At 63.8% G+C, this 24438-nt stretch overlaps 1 protein-coding gene across 1 annotated transcript in view; it reads left to right on the forward strand.

Annotated features, from left to right (window-relative positions):
- BAHCC1 (BAH domain and coiled-coil containing 1) overlaps window positions 1-24438 on the forward strand; it is a 67065-nt gene that overhangs the window by 20260 nt on the left and 22367 nt on the right. Inside the window, 4 exon segments of the mRNA XM_073005490.1 lie at window positions 7825-8004; window positions 19096-19218; window positions 22633-23090; window positions 23092-24370. Of these exon segments, the coding sequence (XP_072861591.1) occupies window positions 7825-8004; window positions 19096-19218; window positions 22633-23090; window positions 23092-24370 (2040 nt within the window).

Consider the following 24438-nt stretch of genomic DNA (forward strand, 5'->3'; position numbering starts at 1 on the left):
CTGGACAGATGGACATCTGGTGGCAGCAGGTGTGCAGTCGGGACAGAGGGCCGCCCCGGATCTGGACAGTTTGCGGGCCCTGGAGAGGGCTTCAGATTGGAGAGGACTCCAGGACAGCCCAAGAAACGCTGGGGCCTGCTGCTCCACTGCAGAGGAGAACTGGGCATGGCCACATGACCTGCTGGCCGGCCCCAGAATCTACAAGACTCCTGGGGGCCACTCTAGGGTCTGGGGTCTCACTGCCCCAGGAGAGGCAGCTCAGAACTGAGCAGCTGTGCTGGGTGGGGGGCTGGCTCCCATGCAGCAGGGGACTGGGGGCTGGAGCTGCAACTTGGTGCAGATCTGAGGCCCCCTCCACCACCAGTGGACTGGGACGTGCCCTGACCCAGGGCAGCTGTTCATCCCGGTGCCCCTTCCATGCCACCTTGTGCACAGTGGAGGCCAAGAGCCTTTGCCAAGGTTCAGGCCAGTAACGGGATAAGCCTGGTGGAGGCCTGAGCCCTGGGAAGCAGCATCTTTGAAGACTTGCCCAGCTACGTGGCTCCCGTGCCCGAGAACAGAGTCTGCCAAGGTGTGCATACCCACAGACGTGTGTGTGTGTGTGTGTGTATAGCCACTCATCCGAGACATGCGAGCACAGTCAGACCTTGTGTTCATATCCATAGTCACGTGCACATGCCGAGACAGGTTTACACACTCAGACACACCCCGTGAGTCTCACACACACTCTCTCCCCTGCCTCCATGCAAGTGTGAGCGTGCACAAGTGTGAGGTGCACCCCACATCTTCTCCAGTTTGGACCACTAGTGATTGCAGCCAGGGTGGGGGAAGCATCATGGGGTTGTATCTGGGGGTTGAGCCTGCAAACACCTGCACACCCAGCGTGCACCTGCCTGTCTCAGCTACATCTGCACACCTGGAGTGGCATGTGGCTGGGCCTCTAGCCCCTGCCACAGCAGCTTCTGGTCTCCTGGTGCGGGTGGCGGTCCCAGAGTGGCCTCTCACCCCAAGGCAGGGCCTGGTCTCCCCACCCCTGTCCCTCACTCCTCTTCCTTGGCAGCCAAATGGTCAGATGCTACACCCCTGCCTCCAAGCAGGCTGCACCTCCCCTCTGCATCCACCAGGAACCTGTGCAGCGTGGCTTCCTCCCCCGCCTTTCCCGGAATGAGGAATGTGGGGCAGGGCCAGCAGCCGGGCTGCTCCTCCTTCCTGCCTCCCCTCCCCTCCTGCGCAGCTCCCTTGGGAGCCTGGCTCGTGGGAAGGGTGCTTGAGACCGCCCATCGCTCCATTCCCAGCCACTCCTGGTGTCTTGGGGGAGACCAAGGGACAGCCCCAGGGGAGCCTGGTGTCCCCCGCCTGGGCGGGCCCTGTCGGGGGCGGGGAAGGTGTGGAGCGGAAGCCAGTGCTGAGGGAAGAGGGGAGCCTGAGCGGGTGTGGGTCGGGGGTGGGAGCTGGCGCAGGCGGCGGGTGCAGCCGCCAGACTCGGAGCTGGGGAGACCCATGCCAGCAGCCCGGCAGCTGGGCTTCCGGAAACAGCGGGAGCTGGGAGCCTGGGAAGGGCCTCGCTGCTTCTCTGGAGCTGCCGCCATCTCAGTGAGGCTTTTTTTTTTTTTTTTTTTTTTTTACAACCCATTTCACAGTTTCCAGAAAAGGAGGCTGTCTCGGCGGCTCACTTAACTCAAAACAAATGCTCGTTCTGCCGGCTCTGCGCCCGCCTCTCCCGGCTCCCAGGCCCTGCCGTCCTCTTGTTCCGTCTGTCTTCAGTCTGGTGCCACAGGGCAGAGCAGGGTCAGCCTGGCAGGAGAGTGGGGTGGGGCACAGTGGGCACCTGGCCATCCGGTTGCCCAGGCCCAGCCTCTGGTGTGTGGGTCCTCGGGAACCCTGGATGGGAGCTGCTGGCATGGCTGCTGGACCGACCCTTACGGAGGGAGTGGCTCCCCGGGGAGTCCTGGGCTCCAGGGCCCCAGCATGCTCTGTACCCCTCGGGCTGCCCAGCATGTGTTGCCTTTCTTGGCCATCCATGGCAGGGAGCCTGGCAGACAGGTTGGCAGGAGGTAGGCCAGCTCCCATCGGCGTCCTGGCCACTTAGGGCCACCTCTGCTGCAAGCCCATGTGGCTAGCTCTCACCTATTGTGTGCCAGCCTCCTCATACAGCAGCCCTGGGCCGGGGCCGGGCTCAGTGGGCATCGAGACTCCAGCCCAGCTGTTGTGCAGCTGTTCCCCAGTCCTCCCGCTGCTGGGCCGCCCTGGGACAGCAGGTTCAGGCACAGCCTGCCTCCCTGTCTAGTTGGCTGGACCTTGGGCGCCAGGTCAGACCGGCCTGCCAGGGATGGGGCTGGCCCGAGGACCTGAGCCACCTGGGGGTGGCCACAGCCCTCCGGGCATTGCCGCCTCCCGACACTGTTTCCTCAGCTAGCCGGGCGTCCGAACCAGGCCTCTGCAGCATCTTGGGCAGAGCTGAGGTGGCCCTGGAGCTGGGGCCAGAGCCTAGTCCGGATCTAGAGTTGCAAACCCGGCCTGGGCTGGCTGGGCAGTGGGGGCAGCCGGCTGGAGGCCAATGTGCAGTCCTCGGTGGTCCTGCTGATACCGCGTCCAGCTTCCTGGTCCCTTCCCCAGGAACATCCAAACTTGTGCTGCATCTCTGTGATGAGAGCTGATGGGAAGCCTGGCAGAGCGGCCCCAGGCAGGCTCTCTGCGGGGCCAGGGCACCCTGACCGTGCACGCAGGTGGGGACAGGCCATGTTCAGCCCCCAGCAGAGCACTTGGGGCTGTGGGCCTGGACCAGCAACTTAGACTCGGTCATGCTCCATCTCTTACCAGTCCCATGGTGGGCCCACGACCGACCTTGGGAGCATGGTGGCACTAGGTCACATGAGTCTGAAGCCCCAGGCGAGGAAGGTGCCACTGCAGGCAGTGCCAGGATGGGGCACTTGGCCTGAGGAGGCCTAGGTCAAGACCGGCCCCCAGCTGCCTCCTCCTGGGCTGGTAACCACAGCACTTGGTAGACAGGGACTTTGCCAAGAGGAAAGAGCCCTCAGCCCAGTTCCCGGCTGGCCTTGTCCCACGCGGTCTGGCCCTGGCTGGAGCCCAGGCTACACTCGGCTCCCAGGCAGCTGAGGCCCAGGCTCTGTCTGGGGTTGGCCACTGGTCGGCAGGCGGGGGCTGGGGAGGTGGCAGCCTGGTCTGCCTGTGGCTCGGCCGGCCAGTCACAGTGCCATCCCCAAACACGTGGAGGTGGGGGTGACAGTAGAGGTGTGATGCTCTGTCCTGGGGTTTCCTGGACTCCTCAGGAGCTGGGTGGGATAGGGAAGGCCTCAGGTGGCCAGCAGTCCCATCCCCCACACTCGCAGGGGTCACCACAGTAGTGACCACCTGGCAGGGCCTGCAGAATCTGCTTCCAAGTTTCAAGCCAAGGCCAGGGCCATGGGGGAGAAATCCCCCCTTTAGAGTAAGCATCTGAGCCCCCAGCCATGTGCAGGGCTTGTGCTCTTGGGGCAAGGGGGATGCCGGGCAGAGCCTCCTCCCCTGCCTGGTCCCGTCTCGGAGGTGCTGGCCTGCTGAGCCGCCAGTGAGGACCCCTGGCAGCAGCTGCCGCCCGAGTCAGGATTTCCAGAAGCAAAAGAGGCCACCCCAGTCCCTTGTGGGGGATGGTAGGCCTCTCATGGTAGGCTCAGTACCCAGGATGCCCGGGCATGGAATTGGGGTGCAGCATGCGACCCCGTGTGATACCGGAGAAGTATGTATGCCGCTGTGCCCACAGTGGTCCTAGAATGCTCACGCGAGGGCCTCGGGGCAGGGGTCTTGGGTGACTCGGCTTCCTCTCTCGTGATTTTTTTTTTCTTGGAGGCAGAGTCCCACTCTGTCATCCAGGCTGGAGGGCAGTGGAACAATCTCGGCTCACTGCAACCCTCGCCTCCCAGATTCAAGCGATTCTCCCACCCTCAACCTCCCGAATAGCTGGGATTACAGGCGCGCACCACCATGTCTGGATAATTTCTGCATTTTTGTAGAGACAGGGTTTCACCATGTTGGCCAGGGTGATCTTGAACTCCTGACCTCAAGTGATCCACCACCTTGGCCTTCCAAAGTGCTGGGATTATAGGTGTGAGCCACCGTGTCTGGTCTCTCTTGTGCTTTATTACGTGAGCTTATTATGGTGAAAATACAAAGACATGATGTTTGTATGACAAGGAGACAGCAATCCAGCTGGCCCGTTTCCAGAATGAAAGGGAAAAGAGGTGAAAGAGACCCCCACGTCAGCGACCCTGCCTGACTCTGGGCACAGAGTCGGGGCCCCCAGCTTGGTGAGGCTGGTCAGGTGCAGGGAGGGGCTAGGCTGGAGCCCCCATCCCCTTCCCTCTCATTCCCCAGATTCTGGGGCTGGGGACCCTCCTTAGTGGGCTCAGATAAGGCAGCACAGCAGGGTCCCCCAAGTCTGGAGACAGGCTGGTTGCCTACTGAGGGCCCCGTGGGACACCGGGGTGTGTCCCGCCCCCGCCTGACATGGTGTGGGAGAGCTCAAGGTACGGGGTTCTCAGGCCAGGATCCTGGAGAAATCCCTTCTCCAGACCCAACTTTTGGACTTAGTTGCTTCCCACCATCCCAGGGAGGAAGAGGCGGGAGGGACTTCCCCAGGAGGGTGTGGGGGTGGGAAGGCCTGGGGGACTCAAGGCGGGCCTGGGCGAGGCAGCGGCAAGCTTCCAACTCGGAGGGGAGCCCACACTCACCCCACAGGCATGCCCCAGTGTCCCCAAGCAGGGGAAGCCAGCACTTCCCTTCCCAACCCAGAGTCCCCTCCCTGGCCGCCGGGCCTGTGGTCTGGCCCTGGCCCTGGCCCATGGCAGTCCCAGCCCTGTGGTCCGGGAAGCCCCTGGCTCGCGGGCACCTTCGCCCCCTGCCCTGGGCCTGGACCTGGGCCTGCTCCACAGTCCCTTGGGCCGGCTCTTCCTCTCCACCCGCCCACCCGCCACAGAGGCCAGCTCACACCCCACGGCCCCCACCAGCACTCACAGACCCCTCCTCTGCTGCCACGACCGGGAGAGGCCCCTTGAGTCCACGTGGCTGCGTTCACACATGAGAGGGGAAGGGGCCTTGGGGGCCCTGGGCTGGGAACTGGCTCAGCACAGCAGGAGCCTGCCAGGGCCCTGCAGGGCAGCCCCCGCCGCCCCCCTGGCCCCACCGCCTCTGCTGAGTCACCTCATGTCTGGGAAGTTCCCAGGGCCAAGCCAGGCTGGATGAGGCATCAGAAATTCACAAATTCCCCCTGCCTCCCGGGCAGGGGAATGGCTGTCCTGACTCACCTCGGGCTGGGCCCCTGCAGACCCCCAGTGTCCCCACACTCAGCCTCATACCCCTCTTTCCCGAGGGGGCAGTGCCCCCGCCCTGGGTTCCTGGGATGGTCCCAGGCCAGGCTTGCCGCCCGTGGAGTGGAGATGACAAGGTGCCAGGGTGCCTGGCTGGGGTGGCAGCCGCTCAGTGACAGCCTCAGACCACCCATGGAGCAGCAGGGCCACCGTGTGCAGAAATCTGTGTGTGCTGTCCTCCGTGTGCAGGAGCTGGTAGTCATGGCAACCCTGGGAGGCTCCCTCGGGCTGGCCTTGGCCACTGGACTTGGGCAGAGGGGGTCACGGCCAATGGGCCACAAGCGAGCATGCGGGCGGGTCAATGGGCTGGAGGGCTGGGCTGGACGGGGCCTGGGGTCCTGGGGGCTCACCATTTCCCACACTCAGGCTGCCAGGGGAAGTGCAGGGTATCCTGGCAGTACCCAGGAAGGAGCCTCTCGCTGCCTCCACCTGACCCAGAGGTGAGCTCCATTCGCAGCTCTGTGCCAGCCCAGTTGGGGCCCAGCCCTAGGAACCCTGAAGGGATTTTAGAAGCAGATCTGTCCCCAGTGCTGCCCTTCCTTCCTCTGTCCCCCACCCTCGGTCTTCCGCCTGGCTCAGTTTCTCTCTCCGCTCACCTGGGACTGGGGCATTCCTCTGTCTGACAAGTCAGTTTATTGGGTCTGGGTAGAGAAATGAAGACCCCACTCAGGAGAGAGAACAGCTCCTCCCACCGCTGCCTGGAGGGGCTGAGACTGCGGGACCGTGGAACTGACACATGGCCTATGGCTGGGGCCCCGCTGACCCTGCTGCCTCATGTGTCACCTTGGGCTTTTTAGCAAGTTCGCCAGTGTCTAAGGGGCCTTGGAGCTGCCCACCACTGTGGGCTAGGAGAGTCGGGGTGCTCTCCCTGTGAAGAGGAGGCCCATCCACAGGCCATGAAAGTTGATTTGGCACAGTACCCAGCACCTGGGTGGTAGTGGTGGTGACGATGATGATGGTGGTGGTGGTGAGTGATGTGGTTATTGATGGTGATTGGTTATTGATGGTGATATGGTTGTTGGTGGTAGTAATTGGTTGGTGATGGTGATGGTGATGTGGTTGTCATTGAATGTGGTTGGTGATGGTGGTGAATGATGTGGTTGGTTGTGCTGGTGGTGAGTGATGTGGTTGGTGGTAATGGTAGTGGTAATGTGTTTGGGGGCATGGTGGTGGAGGTGATGTGGTTGGTGATGATGATGTGGTTAGTGGTAATGTGGTTGGTGGTAACGTGGTTGGTGTGTTGTGGTGATGGTGATGCGGTTGGGGTGGTGGTGATGATGTGGTTGGTGGTGGTGGGTGATGGTGGTGGGTGATGTGGTTGGGGGTGATGGTGGTGGGTGATGTGGTTGGGGGTGATGTGGTGGGTGATGTGGTTGGGGGTGATGGTGGTGGGTGATGTGGTTGGGGGTGATGTGGTGGGTGATGTGGTTGGGGGTGATGGTGGTGGGTGATGTGGTTGGGGGTGATGGTGGTGGGTGATGTGGTTGGGGGTGATGGTGGTAGTGATGTGGTTGGTGGTGGTGGGTGATGCGGTTGGGGGTGATGGTGGTGGGTGATGTGGTTGGTGGTGGTGGGTGATGTGGTTGGGGGTGATGGTGGTGGGTGATGTGGTTGGGGGTGATAGTGGTGGGTGATGTGGTTGGGGGTGATGGTGGTGGGTGATGTGGTTGGGGGTGATGGTGGTGGGTGATGTGGTTGGGGGTGATGGTGGTGGGTGATGTGGTTGGGGGTGATGGTGGTGGGTGATGTGGTTGGTGGTGGTGGGTGATGTGGTTGGGGGTGATAGTGGTGGGTGATGTGGTTGGGGGTGATAGTGGTGGTAGTGATGTGGTTGGGGGTGATAGTGGTGGTAGTGATGTGGTTGGGGGTGATGGTGGTGGGTGATGCGGTTGGGGGTGATGGTGGTGGGTGATGCGGTTGGGGGTGATGGTGGTGGGTGATGTGGTTGGGGGTGATGGTAGTGATGTGGTTGGGGGTGAGGTGGTAGGTGATGTGGTTGGGGGTGATGGTGGTGGGTGATGTGGTTGGGGGTGATGGTGGTGGGTGATGCGGTTGGGGGTGAGGTGGTAGTGATGTGGTTGGGGGTGATAGTGGTGGGTGATGTGGTTGGGGGTGATGGTGGTGGGTGATGTGGTTGGGGGTGATAGTGGTAGGTGATGTGGCTGGGGGTGGTGATGTGGTTGTAACAAAGATGCCATTCTTGGGTTTTGCACCAGCAGGAGGGTGTCAGTACCGGGACACCTGAGGCACCAAAAGACTCAGGACTCTGAGTGTGGCTGTCAAAGGCCTATGTGGGTAGCCTTTCCCATCATCGGTTTCTTGGATATTGAAAGACAAAGACTCCAGGGGCGATGGGGGCCTGAGGGTCCCCCATGGAGAAGGGCTGGACTGTTGCCCCTGCCCTGCCTCAGGCCACGCCCTGGGAGCTGCCCCCAGACTCACTCTTGCCCTGTGTCCACAGCCAGCAGCCGCCTGATGGGAAGTTCTCCGGCCTCCTCTTTCATGGGCAGTTTCCTCTCCAGCAGCCTGGGCTCGGCAGCCTCCACGCACCCCAGCGGCCCCAGCTCCTCTCCCTCTGAGCAGGCCTACCGTGGCTCCCACCCCGCCACCTCCCAGATCTGGTTCTCCCACTCCCACGAAGGTAAGTTGGCAGACTGGGCTCTCAGCGACGCCGTGGTGGCCAAGAGACTGACCCTGGTGCCCGGGCCAGGGGCGGGTGAGGGGCTCCCACGAGGGCAGTGGGAACCTGGCCGGTGGACGTTGACAAGCAGGCTCTGGTGAGGCTGCCTCCCTGCCGAGGAAGCCCCGGGGGAAGTGGTGATTGGTTGGAAACAAGGGCGGCCTGTTCAGCAGTGGTCCTGACCAGATGTGTGCTCCAGATGGGCAGCAAGGGGGAACGGGGGAGCCAGGAGGGGCTCTGGGGAGCTGAGAAAATGTGGAGTACAGCTGGGCCGGCCGGGCTGGGCTCACCCTCACAGTGGCCGCACCCCACTTTCCCAGATGCTAGGAGGTGGGCTCCAGATCTGCCAGCCGGGAGGGGAGGGGGCGGGGAGAGCTGTCAGTGCACACAGGCTGCCACCGTGGGGCCTGGCCCAGGACAAAGAGTTCCTCCCAGGCCACCTGCCTCTCCATGGGACACAGCCCTGGGCACACAGTAGGCACCTCACGAATACTGGCTACTCTCAGGCTGCCTGGCCAGCAGGAGGCCCCTGGAGGCCCCCCAGCCTTTCCCTGGCAGGGCACCCCTGCCCGGATCCCCTTGCTTGCTCAGAGCCCTTGCCCTGCAGCCTAGGCAGTGGCCCCGGGCCCCCATGTCCCTGGGCCCACAGTTGCTGGTATTCCCTCGGCTACCCCAACCCTGCAGTGTGGGAAGGGTTAAGCTCCCCCCGCCCCCTGCGGCTGGCACGCAGAGAGGTAATTGCAGTTGGCAGCGGGCACACAGGGCTCTCTGCTCCTGGCACCCGGCACTGCCGTAACTCAATGACTGCTGAGCGGCAGGCGTCGTGTTTACAGAGCGCTGCGGACCCACACACCACGCCACCGCCCCGTTCCAGGCAGGGAGATTAGCACCCGGCACTGCTGGAAGCAGAGAAACCTCTCTTTGTGCAACAAGAAAGGGGCTGTTTTCCAAGCAGAACAGGTGATGAGTGAGGGGCAGTTGCTGAAATAATCTGGTCTTTCGGCGCAGGGCGCACATGTTGGGCAGGCGACAAGGAACAGCCTCTTCCTGGGTGCAGGGGAGGCCGCTACCTTGGGATGCCGTGGGCAGCATGGGGTCCTCGGTCCAGACTCCCCTGCCCAGACTCCCCTGCCCCTTCCTCCCACCCCTGCACTCCTAGCGGCCTCCTGGAGGGGAGACCAGGCTGGCCATGGCTCCTGGGCTGGCTGTGGGGGCCCCGCCTTCCTGGCTCATACCCCCCACCCCGCCTCAGCCTTCTGTGTCTGTGGGCAAACGCCCCCGCCAGCCACAGCATCTGGCTCCCAGGATGTCTTCGGGAGGGAGGAGGGTGGCCTGGCATGGGGGGAGCAGGAAGGCGATGCCTGCGGCAGCCGTGGTGAACCCCCCCACAACAGATGCAACGGCTGCTGCCTGGTCCTGGCCCAGCCACAGGTGCACAGATCCACCTGGGACCGCTGACTTGGTTTCCCCTCCTGGCAGTGGTGGCCCCTAGTCAGGGCCCAGAAGGGGCACTAACCCATCCCCAGTGTTCTCTGCACCAGGAGAGAGCTCCTATTCCACTCCCTCTGCCCACCCTGGGGGACCCCAGCAGCAAGGAGGGCCGTTTGTGGGTAGCACCACCTGCCTTGGAGCCCCCGTCCCGCCCCTCTGGGGGCTGCTCAGAGGGTGGGTGTGCGGTGGCCCACAGGCAGACAGCACCCACAACGGCCTCTAGACACTCACTTCCCCTAGTGCCAACGGCTGCCTGGGCGGAGCTGACCACATCCCACCCCGGGGACCCCACCACCTCTCAGCCCCTCACGTGGGGCCCAGCATCGGCGGGTTCCATCTGGTCCCGAGCCCCTGGGAGTCCCCCTGGCTGGGTGGGAGACCAGTGTCCTGCCACAAGGGTCGACATGAGCCTCTGGCGTCTGGGTTTCTGAGCCCCTTCTGTCTGCGTCCCAGGGAAGTAGCTCCTCCAGGCAGGGGTGGCCTGAGCAGGAGGAGAGGACTGTGCCCACAGTGGCCCTGGCTGTGTCACACCGAGGAGGTTCACCTGTCTAGCCTGCTGGGCACCTGGCACCCTGGCTGGGCGAGATGCATCTGCCGCCATCTGTGTCAGGTTGGGGCGGACATGTGTGCGGGACAGTGGACTGGGTGGACCAGCACAGGTGGAGGCAGGACAAGAGAACGTGGGACGTAGCCTCTGAGCCGCCAGCCTGGGCCCCAAAACGCAGGGCCCACCCGGGGCTGAGGATGGGTGTGGGTACCCCCCGAGGGTGGCAGAGCCTCACAGGTGTGTGGCCTGTGCTCCGGCTTGCTGTCCCCTGCGCTGTCTTCAGTTCAGTTGCCCCACCCCCGGGATCCCATCCCCTCCCCTCCCTGCAGGGGTTCCCTGCCACGCAGCCGTGCTCCCCCACAGACCGCATGGAGCTGCCGCACTGTGAGCTGAGCGGCAGAGGCCAGGGCGGGCGGGCCAGGGTGAGAGGCTGGCTGGCTGCCCGGGCAGCATGCCTGGCTGCTAGTTTGACAGGGTGCCAGCTGGCTCCCCGTGCGCAGGGCCTGTTTCTCTGCCGTGTGTGTTCATGGGGGAAGGGGAGCGAGGTGGGCGGGGGGCACGCGACTCGGCTGGAGGGTGGGGGCCAGCAGGCACAGCGGGCTGCCTGGGTGGTTGGCCTCGCCCACGTATCCTTCCAGTGGCCCAGGATGGGCAGGAGGCAAGTGCCCCGCCAGGCCAGCTTGCCACCCCTTCCCCAGCCCAGGGCTTTCGTTGAGGGCAGGGAGGCCAGGATGGGGCAAGCCAGCAGAAACCCAGGTTGGGGTAGCTCCAGGAACCCCCCGACGCCAGGCAGGGTCTCCTCTCTCCCCATCTGCAGGGCAGCCCCTGGAGCGGTCCAGGGCTTCCTGCTTCCCTGGGGGAGCAGCCGGGGTGCCGCAGAGGCAGCCTGGAGCTGAAGGAGCCGCCTGAAACATCTGGCCAGTTCAGCTCCCCCCAACCCGCAGCTCACACGAGGCTTGGTCTCCCGCCAGCGGTGGGCCTCCCTGGGGCTTTGGGTGGGGTGGGCAGCGGAACTGGCCAGGGGCAGAGGTGAGCTTCTGTCGGCCAGCCTGTCCTGGGTGGGTGAGAGCGGGGGTGGAGGCACGCACAGCTGGTCCTATTGTCGGCAGGCCTGGTCCCGTCCCTCCCCACCGCGCCCCCCAGCTGCCGGGCCAGGACCACCCACAGGGCCAATGAAAGAGGATTCTGTTCCTGGGGGGCTCAGCTGGGAAGGGTGGGGGCAGGGGCTGCTGAGCCGCCCACTGAGGCCACTCGTGGTCTCTTCTGCCACCTGGGGGGAGCCATGGCGGCGACAGGCACACACATGCGCTGGCTGTCCGCCTGGCCAGCCTCTTGGTCAGAACTACGCCCCCCCCAGCAGCCACCTCTCACTGGGCCTGGCCAGCTCCCAGGGGTCCGGGGCTACGCATGTGGAGTGCTCCCTGCCGACAGAGCCCTGCAGCTGCCTACGTCCTGCTGGCTGCCCCCCCGTCCCCTTCATTCCCTCTGAGGTCTCAGGATTCGCTGGTGCTGCTGGGAGTGAGCAGGAGCTGGGACCACATCTGTTTGAGGGACAGAGATCCCACCAGCCTCCACCCACCCTGAGTGCCCTCAGAAGTGCTGCAGCCCCAGCTCCATCCTTCCTGTGATGCCTGCCCGGGACCCGCCGCTTCCTCCCAGACCTCTCAGCAATTCCTTCCTCTCCCGGCCTCGGTTTCCTCAGTGGCTAAAACGGCCTCTTGACCTGTCCTCTACAGGCCCGCTGACCACCCCAGCACTGACGTTTCTACCTGGGCTCACTCCAGGCCCCCCACATCTATGCGGGGGAGGGGGAGCACTTGCCCTGCCCGGACCTCTGTCCCCTCCCATGTGCGAGGGAGAATTGGGCCAGTGAGGACAAGCTGGCTCCCCTGGGATGCAAGGGACAGCATGGGGGTCCCGGTGTGGGGATGGAGGGGACAGCGTGGGGGTCCCGGTGTGGGGATGGCGGGGACAGCGTGGGGGTCCCAGCGTGGGGATGGGAGGACAGGGTGGGGATCCTGGCGTTGGGGTAGAAGGGCTCTGCCAGACTGGCTACCTCTGGCCAGCTTCTTGCAGCCAGAGGGCAGCCGCCCCGTCCAGGTCCGTGACCCTCCTCCAGCCAGCTTCTTGCAGCCAGAGGGCAGCCGCCCCGTCCAGGTCCGTGACCCTCCTCCAGCCAGCTTCTCGCAGCCAGAGGGCGGCTGCGATCATCCAAGCCTGTGATCCCCGCTCCGGAGGCATCCTGTGGCTTTCTGGAGCCAGCCCTCCCATACCCTCGGCCCCTCACCATGGCCTGCCCTGGCCAGCTGCCCTGCTCTCCTGTCCCCACTAGAGTCTACCCTCAGGCCCTGGCAGTTCCCGAACCCCAGCCCGCTAAGACTTTATGAGTGTCATGTTCACGGCCTGGCTGAGTGCTGCCAGTCACTGTTGAGGGCAGGGGTTTCATCTCATGGTCATGGTGACCAGCACCCAGGTCCTCACCTGGCAGAGGGCTGTATGGAGGTGGCTAGGGGAGACACAGGCCTGGGGAAGCCAGGGTAGGGGCATCCCAGGTGGTAGAACCTGAGCCCCAGGGAGGCTGGGGAGGGGTCCAACCCTAGTTTGGATAAAGGGCCTGGTCCCTGCAGCTGCAGGGTTCCCAGGGCCAGCCCAGGCTCGAGGTTGGGCAGGATGACAACACTTCTGTCATGAGCCTGGCCCTGGGACGGCACCTGCCTCCCTCTGGCAACACCGCACAGCACAGTGGTGCTTGCGCCCATTTTACAGGTGAGGAAACTGAGGCTGAGGATTGTGTGTGACTGAGAGCCTGTCCCCTCACCCTCTCCCTGCCCTCGGACCTGCCGTGCTTTGGAGTGGGTGCCCCCTCCACTCTCCAAGAGCCGGGGACTTGGCCAGGGACTTGGGCTAGAGGCTGCTCTGGGACCTAGGAGGCTGCACCCAAGGCCCTGCCCACACCCAGGCACCGCAGGACAGGGCGGGACGGTGGTGGATGCGGCATGGGCCCCGCCATGTGCAGAGCAGGTGGGCAGTGCAGGGGTCTTCACAGACCCAGAGCTGCCTTAGCCTCGAGTTCACACGCCCAGCCTCAGTTTCTCCATCTGCCACACCAGTGAGAACAGCTGTCCAGACCCCATGTGATATACGCACAGAGAGCAACTTCCCTCCCGTGTCCGGTGGCGGCTGTCCACTGCTGGGGCTAGTGGCCTTGGTCACTGGGGGTGGGGTGCGACCTTCCTGGGCTGACATCCCTGGACCTGACCGGTGGGGGTGCAGCCCCTCCCGGCAGGTGCACCGTCCACCGTGTGCCTGTGTGTCGGGCTGGCTGGTGTTGTGCGTGTGGCCCGGGGGCTGTGACCTGTGTGTCAAGGACGCTGCCTGGAGAACGTGAGGAAGGTCCGGGTGGCAGGTGGGAGGGAGTTCTCTGGCAGTCAGAGCTGCTGTCCAGGGTGCCAGCGAAGGCTGTGGGGGTCATGCGGTTGCTTCTGGCTCCACACTCTGAGGATTGTCCATTACCTCCCGTGGTTTGAGGACGGCCCCAGCCTCGGACCCACGCTCCCTCCCATCCCCGGGCCCACCGTACCCCCAATCCCCAGGCCACCATCCCCCAACATCCCCAGGAAGGCTGTGCTCCTCCCTGTGGAGTTGGTGCCTGGATCCTGGGCAGGCTGCTCGCTGCGTTTGTTCTAGAGGCTCCCATGGGAACCTGGCACCTGCCCCTGCTCTTAGCCTAGGAACAGATGGAGCTGGCCCGGCAGCTGGCCCCTGAGGCAGCTGTGGGTCACCACTTGGGCCAGTTCCCTGCAGGCCTGTGGATGGGGAAGGGGCCCCAGAGATTGGCAGTCCTGCTCCAAGAAGGACTCTCCTGCCATGGCCCCACCAACCACTCAGGTCCTGGGAGCTGCACTTTGAAACACAGCCTGGACGCCCAGGGGTCTGCCCACCTGGGGTGAGGGGCCTGTGTGTAGGAGCAGGCCTGTTTGGCAGAGAGCAGACAGGACTAGGGAAGGGGCCACTGGAAGGTTGTAGGCCCTTCTAGCCCTAGAGTGGGAGTGACAACTGCCTGCAGCTGTGGTCACCACTAAGGCCCCTCCTGTGCCCAGGACAGGCGTCATCAGCCCACCGAGGCCCCCATGTGCCCAGGGCAGGCGTCATCAGTCGACTACTGCGCTTTGTGTGCCGCATGCGGACAGGGTTTCAGAATCCGTGTCAGCCCAGCACTTGGGGACTAGCAGTCATCAGATAGACCCGTGCACTGCACCTGAAACCCACTGACACCTGAGTGAAGGGGGTGTCCCCTGAAAAGCCAGTGCCGAGTTGCGGGCTGGTGGAGGCCAGGCCGAGCCGCATGCATGTGGCTGCATGGCAGGGAGGCAGGGACATCCTACGTGACGGGGGACGTATGGGGTCACAAGAAGAGCAGGGACCACTTGCCAGGCCAGGGGTCTCCCGGGACTCCCCTGGGGTCACTGTGGGAGGAGTAACAGGGGATTTGGCAGACTTGGCAGGAGGTGGAGGAGGGTTGTCTGCTTCTGAGCCCGGAGGATGGGCCCTTACTGGACGGTGGACATTTGAGACAGTCCCCAGAGCCTCCCATGTTCCCCAGGGCCTCCCAGGCTGGCTGCCCACGTGCAGATTTCAGGCCTGGGGCCACGCTCAGTTGGCTGCATGACCACTGCCCGCCCGTCCAGTTGCATGTGGGAGCCGAAGTGGTACCACAGTGGGAGACAGGTCGAGGCTCAGCCGTGGGAGGCCGGCGTGGCTGACGCAGGTGCCCAGTCCTTCCCCCAGGGAGGAGGCACTGCTGTTTGTCAGGATGGTGGGGTCTCCGCTGCAGAAGGTTTTGTCCTCAAAGGCGTGGGGGCTGGGGCAGGGTGCTTGAGGTGCACTTCAGCACCTCCAGAAGTTTGCTAAGCCTGCAGCATCCGGGCCCTGAGCTCCGTGGCCCCAAGTGGAGCTCCCTGGATGACCCTGCAGTGGGAAGTCCCCTGACCCTCCCCGGGTGATCTCAGTCTTTCTGCTGGCTGGCGTCCTCCCTCCTAGACCTGGCCGTGAAGACACCCCAAGTCCAGCATCCTGAGAGACCCAGGAGCAGCCCCCTGGTCTTCCACTGCAGGGATGTTCCCTGGGGGAGTGGGTTGTGGCCACCTCTCCAGTCTGCAAGAGGAGGAAGGCGCAGGGCTGGTCTGGAGAGGGCAGGGCCTCAACGCACTGGGCTGCCGGGAAAATGTGTCAGAATGCAGGACGGATGAGGGAAATGAGGTGCCTAGAGTGGGGGTGCCCGGCAGGCAGCCAGGGCTGGTGTGAGCAGAGACACTGGGCCAGGCCCTGTGTGCCGTGGGTGGGGGCTGCTTCTCCCTCCCCAGGGGTGAGAAGCCTCCAGGCTTCCCTTCTCCAGGTGGGCAGGAGGAGAGGAAGGGTCCCCTCACCCCTGGCTGCCCCCAGCCCCCATTTCTTGGCACTGTGCCCTCCCATTCTTCTGTCCTTCAGCCTTGCCCAGGGGCAGCCTTGACCCCCCCCCCCCCCGACTGTCCACTGTCTCTCCTGCCCACACCACAGGCCTCCTACCTGCAACCCTTGACCTCCCCAGACATGGTGAGCTCAGGCCTGGGAGAGGTTGGGAGGGGTCTGGGGATGTGGCCATTGTGCCCCCCGCCAAGCCCATGTGTGGCCTCCCGGCTTTACTCACCCATCAGGTGCTTGTGACCTTGAGCCTCTGTCTCCTGTAGTCCGTCCCATCATGGGACTGAGTTTGGAGGCTCTTGCCCGCCACAGTAGCAGGGGCAGGATGTGGGGACCTCGGTGCAACCCCCACTGCGCGCAGGGTTCTTCCCTACGCTCTGCCAGGCTCTGAGGGCACCAGCAGCCTGAGTCCTGCCCGCCTCTCTGGGAGGTTCGTTTAGCACAGGGCTTGCCCTTGTCTGCTGGGGTGATCATAAAAGCTCCCGTCTCAAAGGGGTGTGGGAAGGGGAGGTTCTGGGGCCCTGGTGTTCTAGCAGGAACTTGCAGTTGAGGACCTCTGGCTCTGGTCTCATGTGCCCCGAGGCCCTGCTGGCTGAGCCCTCTTGGTCTCTGGCCCTGGAGTGTCTCCTCCATGCCATCTGGGGCCTCTGCGGTCCCCCTGGAGCCCTCCCCAGGACCACCACCCCCACTCCTTAGTGGCAGCCCCTTCCAGGATGCTGGTGTGTCCCCGGCCCAGCCACAGCAGCCCTGCCTTCTGGCTTCTGGTCTCAAAACAGCTGCTCTGATTCATGAAAATCTTTTTTTTATTTTCTTTTTCAGTTTTGAGAGTACAGTCTTGTTGGGAAAAAGAAAGGGGCTTTCTGTCGCTGGGCCAGGAGGACCTCTTCCCTTCCTCTCTCTGCCCCCTGCCCAAAGAGGACCCCACCCTGCCGGCTGGGCCCCTTCGGCACCCCAGCCCCTCCCTCTCTGCTCCCTGCCCCTGCATCCCATCTGCCTACTCCCTCCTCCTCCCCGCTCCCTAACTTCCCCTCTGGGGCCTCAGAGGTGGGGACTGAGCAGGCAAGGATGGGGGCACCGGCCAGGCCTTTGGTCTTAGGGCCCTGACTAATGCTGCCCTCTGCTCCCCAGCCCAGGGGCCACCAGTCAAGGCCCAGCAGCTGAGGGACATGCATAGCTGCCCACCCTCAGCTGCCCGCAGAGGGGACCGGCGGGAAGGAGCCCACTCCTCAGCCAGCTGAGTGCTGCTCCCCCCTGAGAGTGGATGGACTGGAGGACAGGGGCTCCGTGCCTGGGAAACGATGTCTGGGAAGGAGGAATTTACAGACTTCTGTTTACCAAAACGAGGCCTCGTAAAACATTGAACAGCAGCCAGTTAAAGGGGGACAGCTGCGGAGGTTTAGCCAGTGCCCCCCAAGGCCCTGCCCCTTTCCCTGCCACTCCCCTACCCCCGCCCCAGTTCGTTCCCACCCAGTCCCTCTCAGCTTTGGTCAAGTCTTCCAGGAGCAGAGTTCAGTCTGGTAAACAGCTGCTCCAGATGCAGCTCCCACACAGACCAGGCCAGTCGGCCAGGCTCAAGCCTCAGCCCTGTGTCCTCAGCTGGAGGGCAGCTGCAGGGCCGCACCAGGGCCAGGGCGCCTTCCCCAGGTCCCCAGACTTGGCCTGGGATGTGCGGCCTCACAGGGAGATGGGACTTCGCCCTGTCAAGCAGGCTTCCGTGTCTCAGGACTTCCCAGAGCCTTCCCTGTGCTCATGCCCTGCACAAGACTCCAGATGGGGTGGGTGTGGGGTGCGTGCTTAGAGCTGGTGACCCAGAGCTTGGGTTTCCTGGAGCATCTCCTGGGGCTCAAGCTCCACAGATTTCCCTGGGATCCACTGAGCCAGAGAAGATCAAACGCTAGCTGGGTGGTGCCTGCCACTGCTAGGGGTCCCAGTGAGATTGGGGTATGGGGTGCACCAGTTGGACTCGGGGGCCCATTTTCCAGGAAAGATTCGGAGCAGGAGTTTTAGAAGGTGAGGCCATGGCCGGGCGCAGTGGCTCACGCCTGTAATCCCAGCACTTTGGGAGGCCGAGGCGGGCGGATCACAAGGTCAGGAGATCGAGACCGAGGTGAAACCCTGTCTCTACTAAAAATACAAAAAAAAATTAGCCGGGCGCGGTGGCGGGCGCCTGTAGTCCCAGCTACTCAGGAGGCTGAGGCAGGAGAATGGCGTGAACCCGGGAGGCGGAGCTTGCAGTGAGCCGAGATGGCGCCACTGCCCTCCAGCCAGGGGGACAGAGCAAGACTCTGTCTCAAAAAAAAAAGGTGAGGACCCTGCCGTCCTGCCCTGCCCAGCTGCGTTCGTTCTGGTTCATTCTGGCTCCTTCTGGCAGGTTGAAGCTTTAGGTTGCTGCCTCAAATGTCTTCCCCTCAGGCTTATAGAGGGCTGCCAGACCCCCAGCCACAGCCAGCCCCTCGGCCCTCATGTTCAGGCAGCTGCTGTGTCGGGCCGGCCAGCACCAGCACCACCGGGACTACACGCAGGGCTGGGGATGGGGCTGGGAAGGTCTGAGTCTGAGAACTCTGCCCGTGGCCTGGGTTCCTGCTGGGGAACCAGAAGCCACACTCCTTGTGACTGGTGTCTCTGGTGTCCAGCAGACATGCTCTCTGCAGCCCTTGGGCTGGGTTCTGGTGCCCGCAGGCCTCCCAGGTCATGCTCAGCCCTGTCCTGACCTGCCAGCTGTGCTTCACCCCTTGGGTGGGGGCAAGTGTGCCCCACACAACCAGAGCTGTCCCAAGGCCCAGGGCCAGCTGCGTGGGTGGCTGGGTGTGGCTGGCTTTCCTGTATTGGGCAGAGGCAGGTCGCTCAGAAATGTGGCTGCCTTGAGGGACAGACAGACTCCTTAGCCTAGAGAGGGGACTGTCTGGCATGACTCGGAGTCACCACCTGGGGTTTGGGGGCTGGGGCCTGTGCAAGGAACTCTTTGCCCCCGTCCCCTTCCCACCCTGTGCAGATCTCAGAGCCGGAAGAGGCCTGGCCGTGGTGGGAACTCGGCATCAGATGGACACACCTGTGACCTCCAGCCAGGGTCGGGGGAGGCTGGCCACACCCCAGCAGCACTGGTCCCTGGCCTGGGCTGTCCACTGGGCCCTGGGGCCTGCCTTGGGGAGGCCAAGTCCGGGCCTGGCTGTCCTTTGGGCAGGACCTTGGCACAGTGTCTGTCCACCGTGCCCCCTCCTTCCACAAAACTTCCCTGGAGTCCCTTTTCTTGCCCAGCCTGGGAGCTTCTGTGATCCTGAGTGCTGCTGGGAGGGCACAGAGGCCCCCTCGTCCGTCCTCCCCTCTCCCCAGCCCATCAGCAATTCAATTTGTGCCGCACCGGAGGGACGGCATTAGTCCAGTCAGAGTTAATATGATGTATTGACGGGTTGATTTCCCTGCCGGCGGCGGCGTGCTGGGCTCTGCGGGGCATCACTCCTGGGCTGCCTGCCGGCTTCTTGCCTCCCTGGGGTCAGGGCGAGTGTGGGCCGGGGGCTGGGAGTTGCCTCTGCAGCTGGGTCTCCTTGCTTCTCTAGCTCCGGGGTACCCCAGATTTTCGGGGAGTCTGGCATCCACCTTCCTACCCGTGAGCCACTTGGATCACCATGGAAACAGCAACGTTCTCTATGGGCAGCACCGTTTCTATGGAACCCAAAAAGGCAAGTGCAGCATGGGGCCGTTGTGGGGAGCAGGCATGCTGGAGGTGGGGAGGGGGCACAGGAGCTTCTGGGTCATAAGGGAAAGGCCAGCCTAGGTGAGCCCTCCCACAGGTGTCATCGAGGCCAGGGTGGGGGCTAGAGGAGAGGGTGGGTCTGCCCCTTAGGATTTAAAGCCGGGGCCCAGGACCACCCCCAGGCGCAGGTTCAGTTCCCAGATCACGCTGTCTCAAGACCTCTCGCTGCTCAGGTGGGAGCAGCTGAGCTGGTGCTCACCTTCCTTATCACCCTAGTCCCACCAGCTTCCTCAGGACCTGGCCTTGCCCTGCAGCCCCCAACAGCTCCCGGATCGTGGGGTGGCTCAGGAGGAGGACACATCCGGTGGGGGCTGGAGGAAGCCCACAGAAGCCTGCACTTCCTGGCTTACACACTCAGTGGTCTGGGCTAGAGCTGGGCTGCAGGAGGCCCAGCCCCCAGCCCCCAGCCCCGTGTCCTGGTGGATAGAAGGGCTGCTTACCCTACTGGCAGCAGGCATCCCCGAAGATGGGCTGCAGAGTTTGAGTCTTTGCTGAGAAATCAGAATCGGTGGGGCCTTGGGGAAGAGGAAGCGCAGGCCCAGCAGAGCCAAGTCCTGGTGGCAGGGAGTCCCCCCCCGGAGTCCCCGAGACGGCCTGGCTGGAGGTGGGATGGGTGTGGGTCCTTATCTCCAAGTTGGTAGGGTGACATCTCATTTGCATTTTAAAAAGTTCCCCTTGGGGTGACACCAGGAGGCTGGAGCAGGAAGCCGACAGTTAGTTACTGGGCTTCAATGAGAAGCAATACAAGTGTGGGGTCCCACAGGGGCCGGCATCAGTGGTATCTAGGAGGGGGACTGGGGGCAGGGAAGGATAGAGGGGTCTAGGTGACCCTGAGTTTCCGGCCTGGGCTATGGGAGGGTGCACCTGGGAGGAGCAGTTGGATGGGGGGTGAGTTCTGCCTCAGTGCAGAGGGGCTGGGACGTCTCCCCAGGAGGATTTGAGAGGTGTCTGAACACACGGGGTGCGGTCAGTGCGGAGAGGTGGACTGGGAGGTTGTCCCGGCTGTGGAGAGGGACACCCAGGCTGTGGGGGGTGAGAAGGGAGGTGGGGACAAATGGCTTCCGCACAGCCCCTGGGAGCTCAGGAACCCTGGCGTTTAGGGCTGGAGCTCCGGGTCGGGGCAGAGGAAAGGCCCAGAAAGCCCCTGCAGGGCCTGAGAGGCAGACTAGACACCCTGCAGAGAACAGAGTGGGGGACCCCAGTGAGCCTGTGGTCGTGATGACCCCAACTCTGAGTGAGCTGAGGGGTGAGGACCTGAGGCCAGTCTGCCTACCCTCGCTTGGCTGCCCATCAGCCCCTTCTCCCCACCTCACACTCACTCCAGGACCTCTGTGTGGCCTGCACCTCCGCACCTGCAGGAGCCCGAGATTTGCTCAGGCTCGGGAGGGCTTTGGCCTTGCCCGTGCCAGCCAGCTGCAGGGGAGCAGGCATGGGGGCCAGGAACTCACCACCAGCCCCACCCAGGGGATTCAGCTCTCACCCAGGACAGGCACCTAAACCCGTCTCCTCACCCTACATCCCAGCTCCTGTGGCTGCAGGCTGAGGGGCTCTGTTGCCCAGAGGACGGCCCCGCAGGCCCCGTTCCCCCAGACCCACGTCAGCCCGGTTGCGCGTGCAGTTATTTTGACAGTGTTTGTCAAGGGCAGGCAGGTGGCTGGTCCCAGCCCCAGAAACTCAACCCCTCCACCAGCACAGGGGACTCCCTCCGGGCAGTGGGCCGGCCAGGCCTCTCGGCTTTCACAATATTGTGGTGCAGCTACGTCCAAGAACAGTATTTGGTTTTGGAAATGGAGCTAATTAGGTTTCGCTGGGGCTAGCCCCTTCCCGCTCCCCTTCCCCCTTGTTTCTAATTAGCAGGAAATTGACAAGGAATTTACATGCCTGAGGACAATTTTACAAGTTCCAAATGTTTCTTTTGTTTCCCCCCTTGTCTGCTCCCTCCATTCTTGGCACCACCCTGCTGCCCACCCACCCAGCTGGGCGTGGAGAGGGACAGCCCCCCCCACCCAGGGTCCCCAGAGGCGGTGACCTGGCCCCCTCTGTGGGGGTGATGGGTACCCCCAGGGCAGCCAGGAGTGTGGAGAGCTTGGGGCAGACCCTAGCCGGGAAGGGCGGGCCCAGGCCGAGGGCCCAGGCTGGGCAACTGTTTCAGGGACTGGCAGAGGGAGCCCCCAGACACCCACCAGCCACCAGGCAGGGTGAGCATAGCTGCTGCTCTCTGCCCCCGGAGCCGCTGGCCTTTCTCCATTTCAACCCATTACCCTAGCCCCACCAGACTGAGACCCAGACGAGAGGCCGAGGGGCTGGGAGCTCCCAGGGGGTCCAGCAGGTGGGTGAGCCCCTCCTCCATGACCGCCTGTCCTTTCTCGCCTCTTCTCCGGGGGCTCCAGGAGCTGTGCCTGCCACCTGTCCCTGGTTTCCAAGGTCCTGGTGCCTGTTTGTAAAGACCCAGCGGGGATGCCCTGTAACACTCACTGCCTGCCCCGTGTCCCCCGAAAATCCCTACTGGCACTGGGCCAGGTCGGGGAGAGACGGGCCTCGGGTTTGCATCTCCCATCTCTGAGGTGTGGGGGCTGAACATGGGGGCGGAGGGTGAGTGTTTCACGGGGACAGAACTTCAGTACGGGGAGGCGAGAGGTTCTGGCCATGAATGCTTGTGACGGCTGCACGGCAGGGGGAATGTGCCCAGTGCCCCTGAACTGTGCACCAAAAATGGGAAATTTTATGTTATCCATATTTCACTATAATTTTATAAAAACAAAAGCAAAAAATGACCGGGCACGGTGGCTCACACCTGTAATCCCAACACTGTGGGAGGCCGAGGCGGGTGATCACTTGAGCTCAGGAGACCAGCCTGGGCAACATGGTGAAACCTTGTCTTTAAGAGAAAAGAAAAGAATAGGCCGGGCGTGGTGGCTCACACCTGTAATCCCAGCACTTTGGGAGGCCAAGGTGGGCGAATCACGAGGTCAGGAGATTGAGACCATCCTGGCTAACACGGTGAAATCCCATCTCTACGAAAAATACAAAAAATTAGCTGGGCGTGGTGGCGGCGCCTGTAGTCCCAGCTGCTCGGGAGGCTGAGGCAGGAGAATGGCGTGAACCCAGGAGGTGGAGCTTGCAGTGAGCCGAGATCGCGCCACCGCACTCCAGCCTGGGTGACAGAGGACAGGGTGAGACTCCATCTCAAAAAAAAAAACAGCAAAAACCTTCCCTAGGCTGTAACCTGGGGGTCAGTGCCAGCTGGTGTCCGGGAGGCACCTGGAGCACCTGTCTCAGGGAGTCTTCCTCCAGCCTCACCCCTAAGGCCTCCCATCGACCTTGGCTCTTTCCCACACAGATAACTTCTACCTGCGCAACCTACCGCCCCAGCCCACGCTGCTGCCGGCCAACCACAACTTCCCCAGCGTGGCCCGGGCCGCCCCTGCCCACCCCATGGGCTCCTGCACCCGGGATCGAGACCGGGGCGAGGCTGGCTCCCTGCAGAAGGGCCCCAAGGACTTCGACCGCTTCCTCGTGGGCAAAGAGCTGGGCAGAGAGAAGGCGGGCAAGGCGGCTGAGGGCAAGGAGCGGCCGGCGGCAGAGGAGGACGGTGGTGGCAAGGAGCGGCACAAGCTGGTGCTGCCCGTGCCGGCTGACGGGCACTGCAGGGAGGGTGGCCCCATACCCCGAGGAGCCTGTGAGGGCCGCTCCAAGCACCTCACCTCCTGCCTCCTCAACACCAAGGTGCTCAATGGCGAGATGGGCAGGGCCGCGCTAGCCAGCTGTGCAGGGGGTGTGCTGGGGCGGCCTGGCGCGGGGGGTGGCAACCTCTGGGCGCTGTGCGAAGGAGGCAGCAGGCCCCCCGGAGCCCGGGCCGGCCTTCAGCGAGTGCCTGGAGCGGCGGCAGATGCTACACCACACCGCGTCCTACGCCGGGCCGCCCCCGCCCCTCAGCACGGCCGCTGGCTCCTTCCCCTGCCTGCAGCTGCACGGGGGCCCTGATGGGCTCTGCCCGCTGCAGGACAAAGTCCCCCGGGACCTAAAGGCCAGCGGGCCCACCTTCGTGCCTTCTGTGGGACACCTGGCCGACAAAGGCCGCCCCTTCCAGGCCACTGAGGCCTGCGCTGTGGCAGGGGAGGGCAAGGACCGGCACCTGGAGGGAACCATGGCCCCTGACCACGCTGCAGCCTATGGAGTCTCCTATGCCCACCTGAAGGCTGAGAGCAAGGGCGAGCGGCGGCCTGGGGGCTTTGAGGCGGCCCTCAACCCCCGGCTAAAGGGCCTAGACTATCTCGGCAGCGCAGGCCCTGAGGCCTCCTTCCCTGGACTCCCTAAAGGTAGTCTGGACAAAAGCGGCTACTTCGAGTTGCCCACCTCTTCACAGGACTGTGCCCGGCCTGGTCACCAGGACCCACTGGGCGGGAAGGCCCCCCAGGCCTGCTGCACTTTAGATAAGACTGCCGGCAAGGAAGCCCCGGCCGGCCCCCCAGGGGCACAGAAGGTGGCCCGGATCCGGCACCAGCAGCACTTGGTGGCCCCCGAGGTGGAACAGGGGGGCATTGGGGCTGAGGCCAAGCGCAAGTCCCTGGAGCTGGCATCCCTGGGCTACAGCGGGCCCCACCTGCCCCCATGGGGTGTCCAGGCAGGCCCGGGCACCGCCATGGCCATCAGCGAGGAGCGCAAGGCTGGCACCTACCTGGACCCCTTTGGCAGTGGCCTGCAGCAGGCGGCCCTTCTGCCCCAGGAACTGCCTGCACCACCGGATGAGGTCTCGGCCATGAAGAACCTGCTCAAGTACAGCAGCCAGGCCCTAGTGGTGGGCCAGAAGGCACCTTTGGTGGGCCTGGGCAGCCTCAAGGCCAGCTGTGTCCAGCAGGAAGCGAAGTTCCTGTCCTCTAAGGCCCCAGGCCAGTCGGAGAGGCCGGACTGTGCCCGCAGCCGGGAGCATGACACCATGCACGGTGACGGGGAGGTGCGGCAGCCCCCTGTGGGCATCGCAGTGGCCTTGGCCAGGCAGAAGGACACGGCAAGCCGGTCTGAGGCAGCCTACGGCACCAACACCGCGCGGCAGGGCCGGGCCGCCCCCGCTTTCAAAGGTACAGGCCCTGCGCAGAGAGGGAGGCAGGCCGGGCCAGTCTAGGATGTCCAGCTGGCCCTGCCCCGC

The sequence above is a fragment of the Chlorocebus sabaeus genome, chromosome 16, assembly GCF_047675955.1.
Source record: "Chlorocebus sabaeus isolate Y175 chromosome 16, mChlSab1.0.hap1, whole genome shotgun sequence".
NCBI classification, from domain to species: domain Eukaryota; kingdom Metazoa; phylum Chordata; class Mammalia; order Primates; family Cercopithecidae; genus Chlorocebus; species Chlorocebus sabaeus.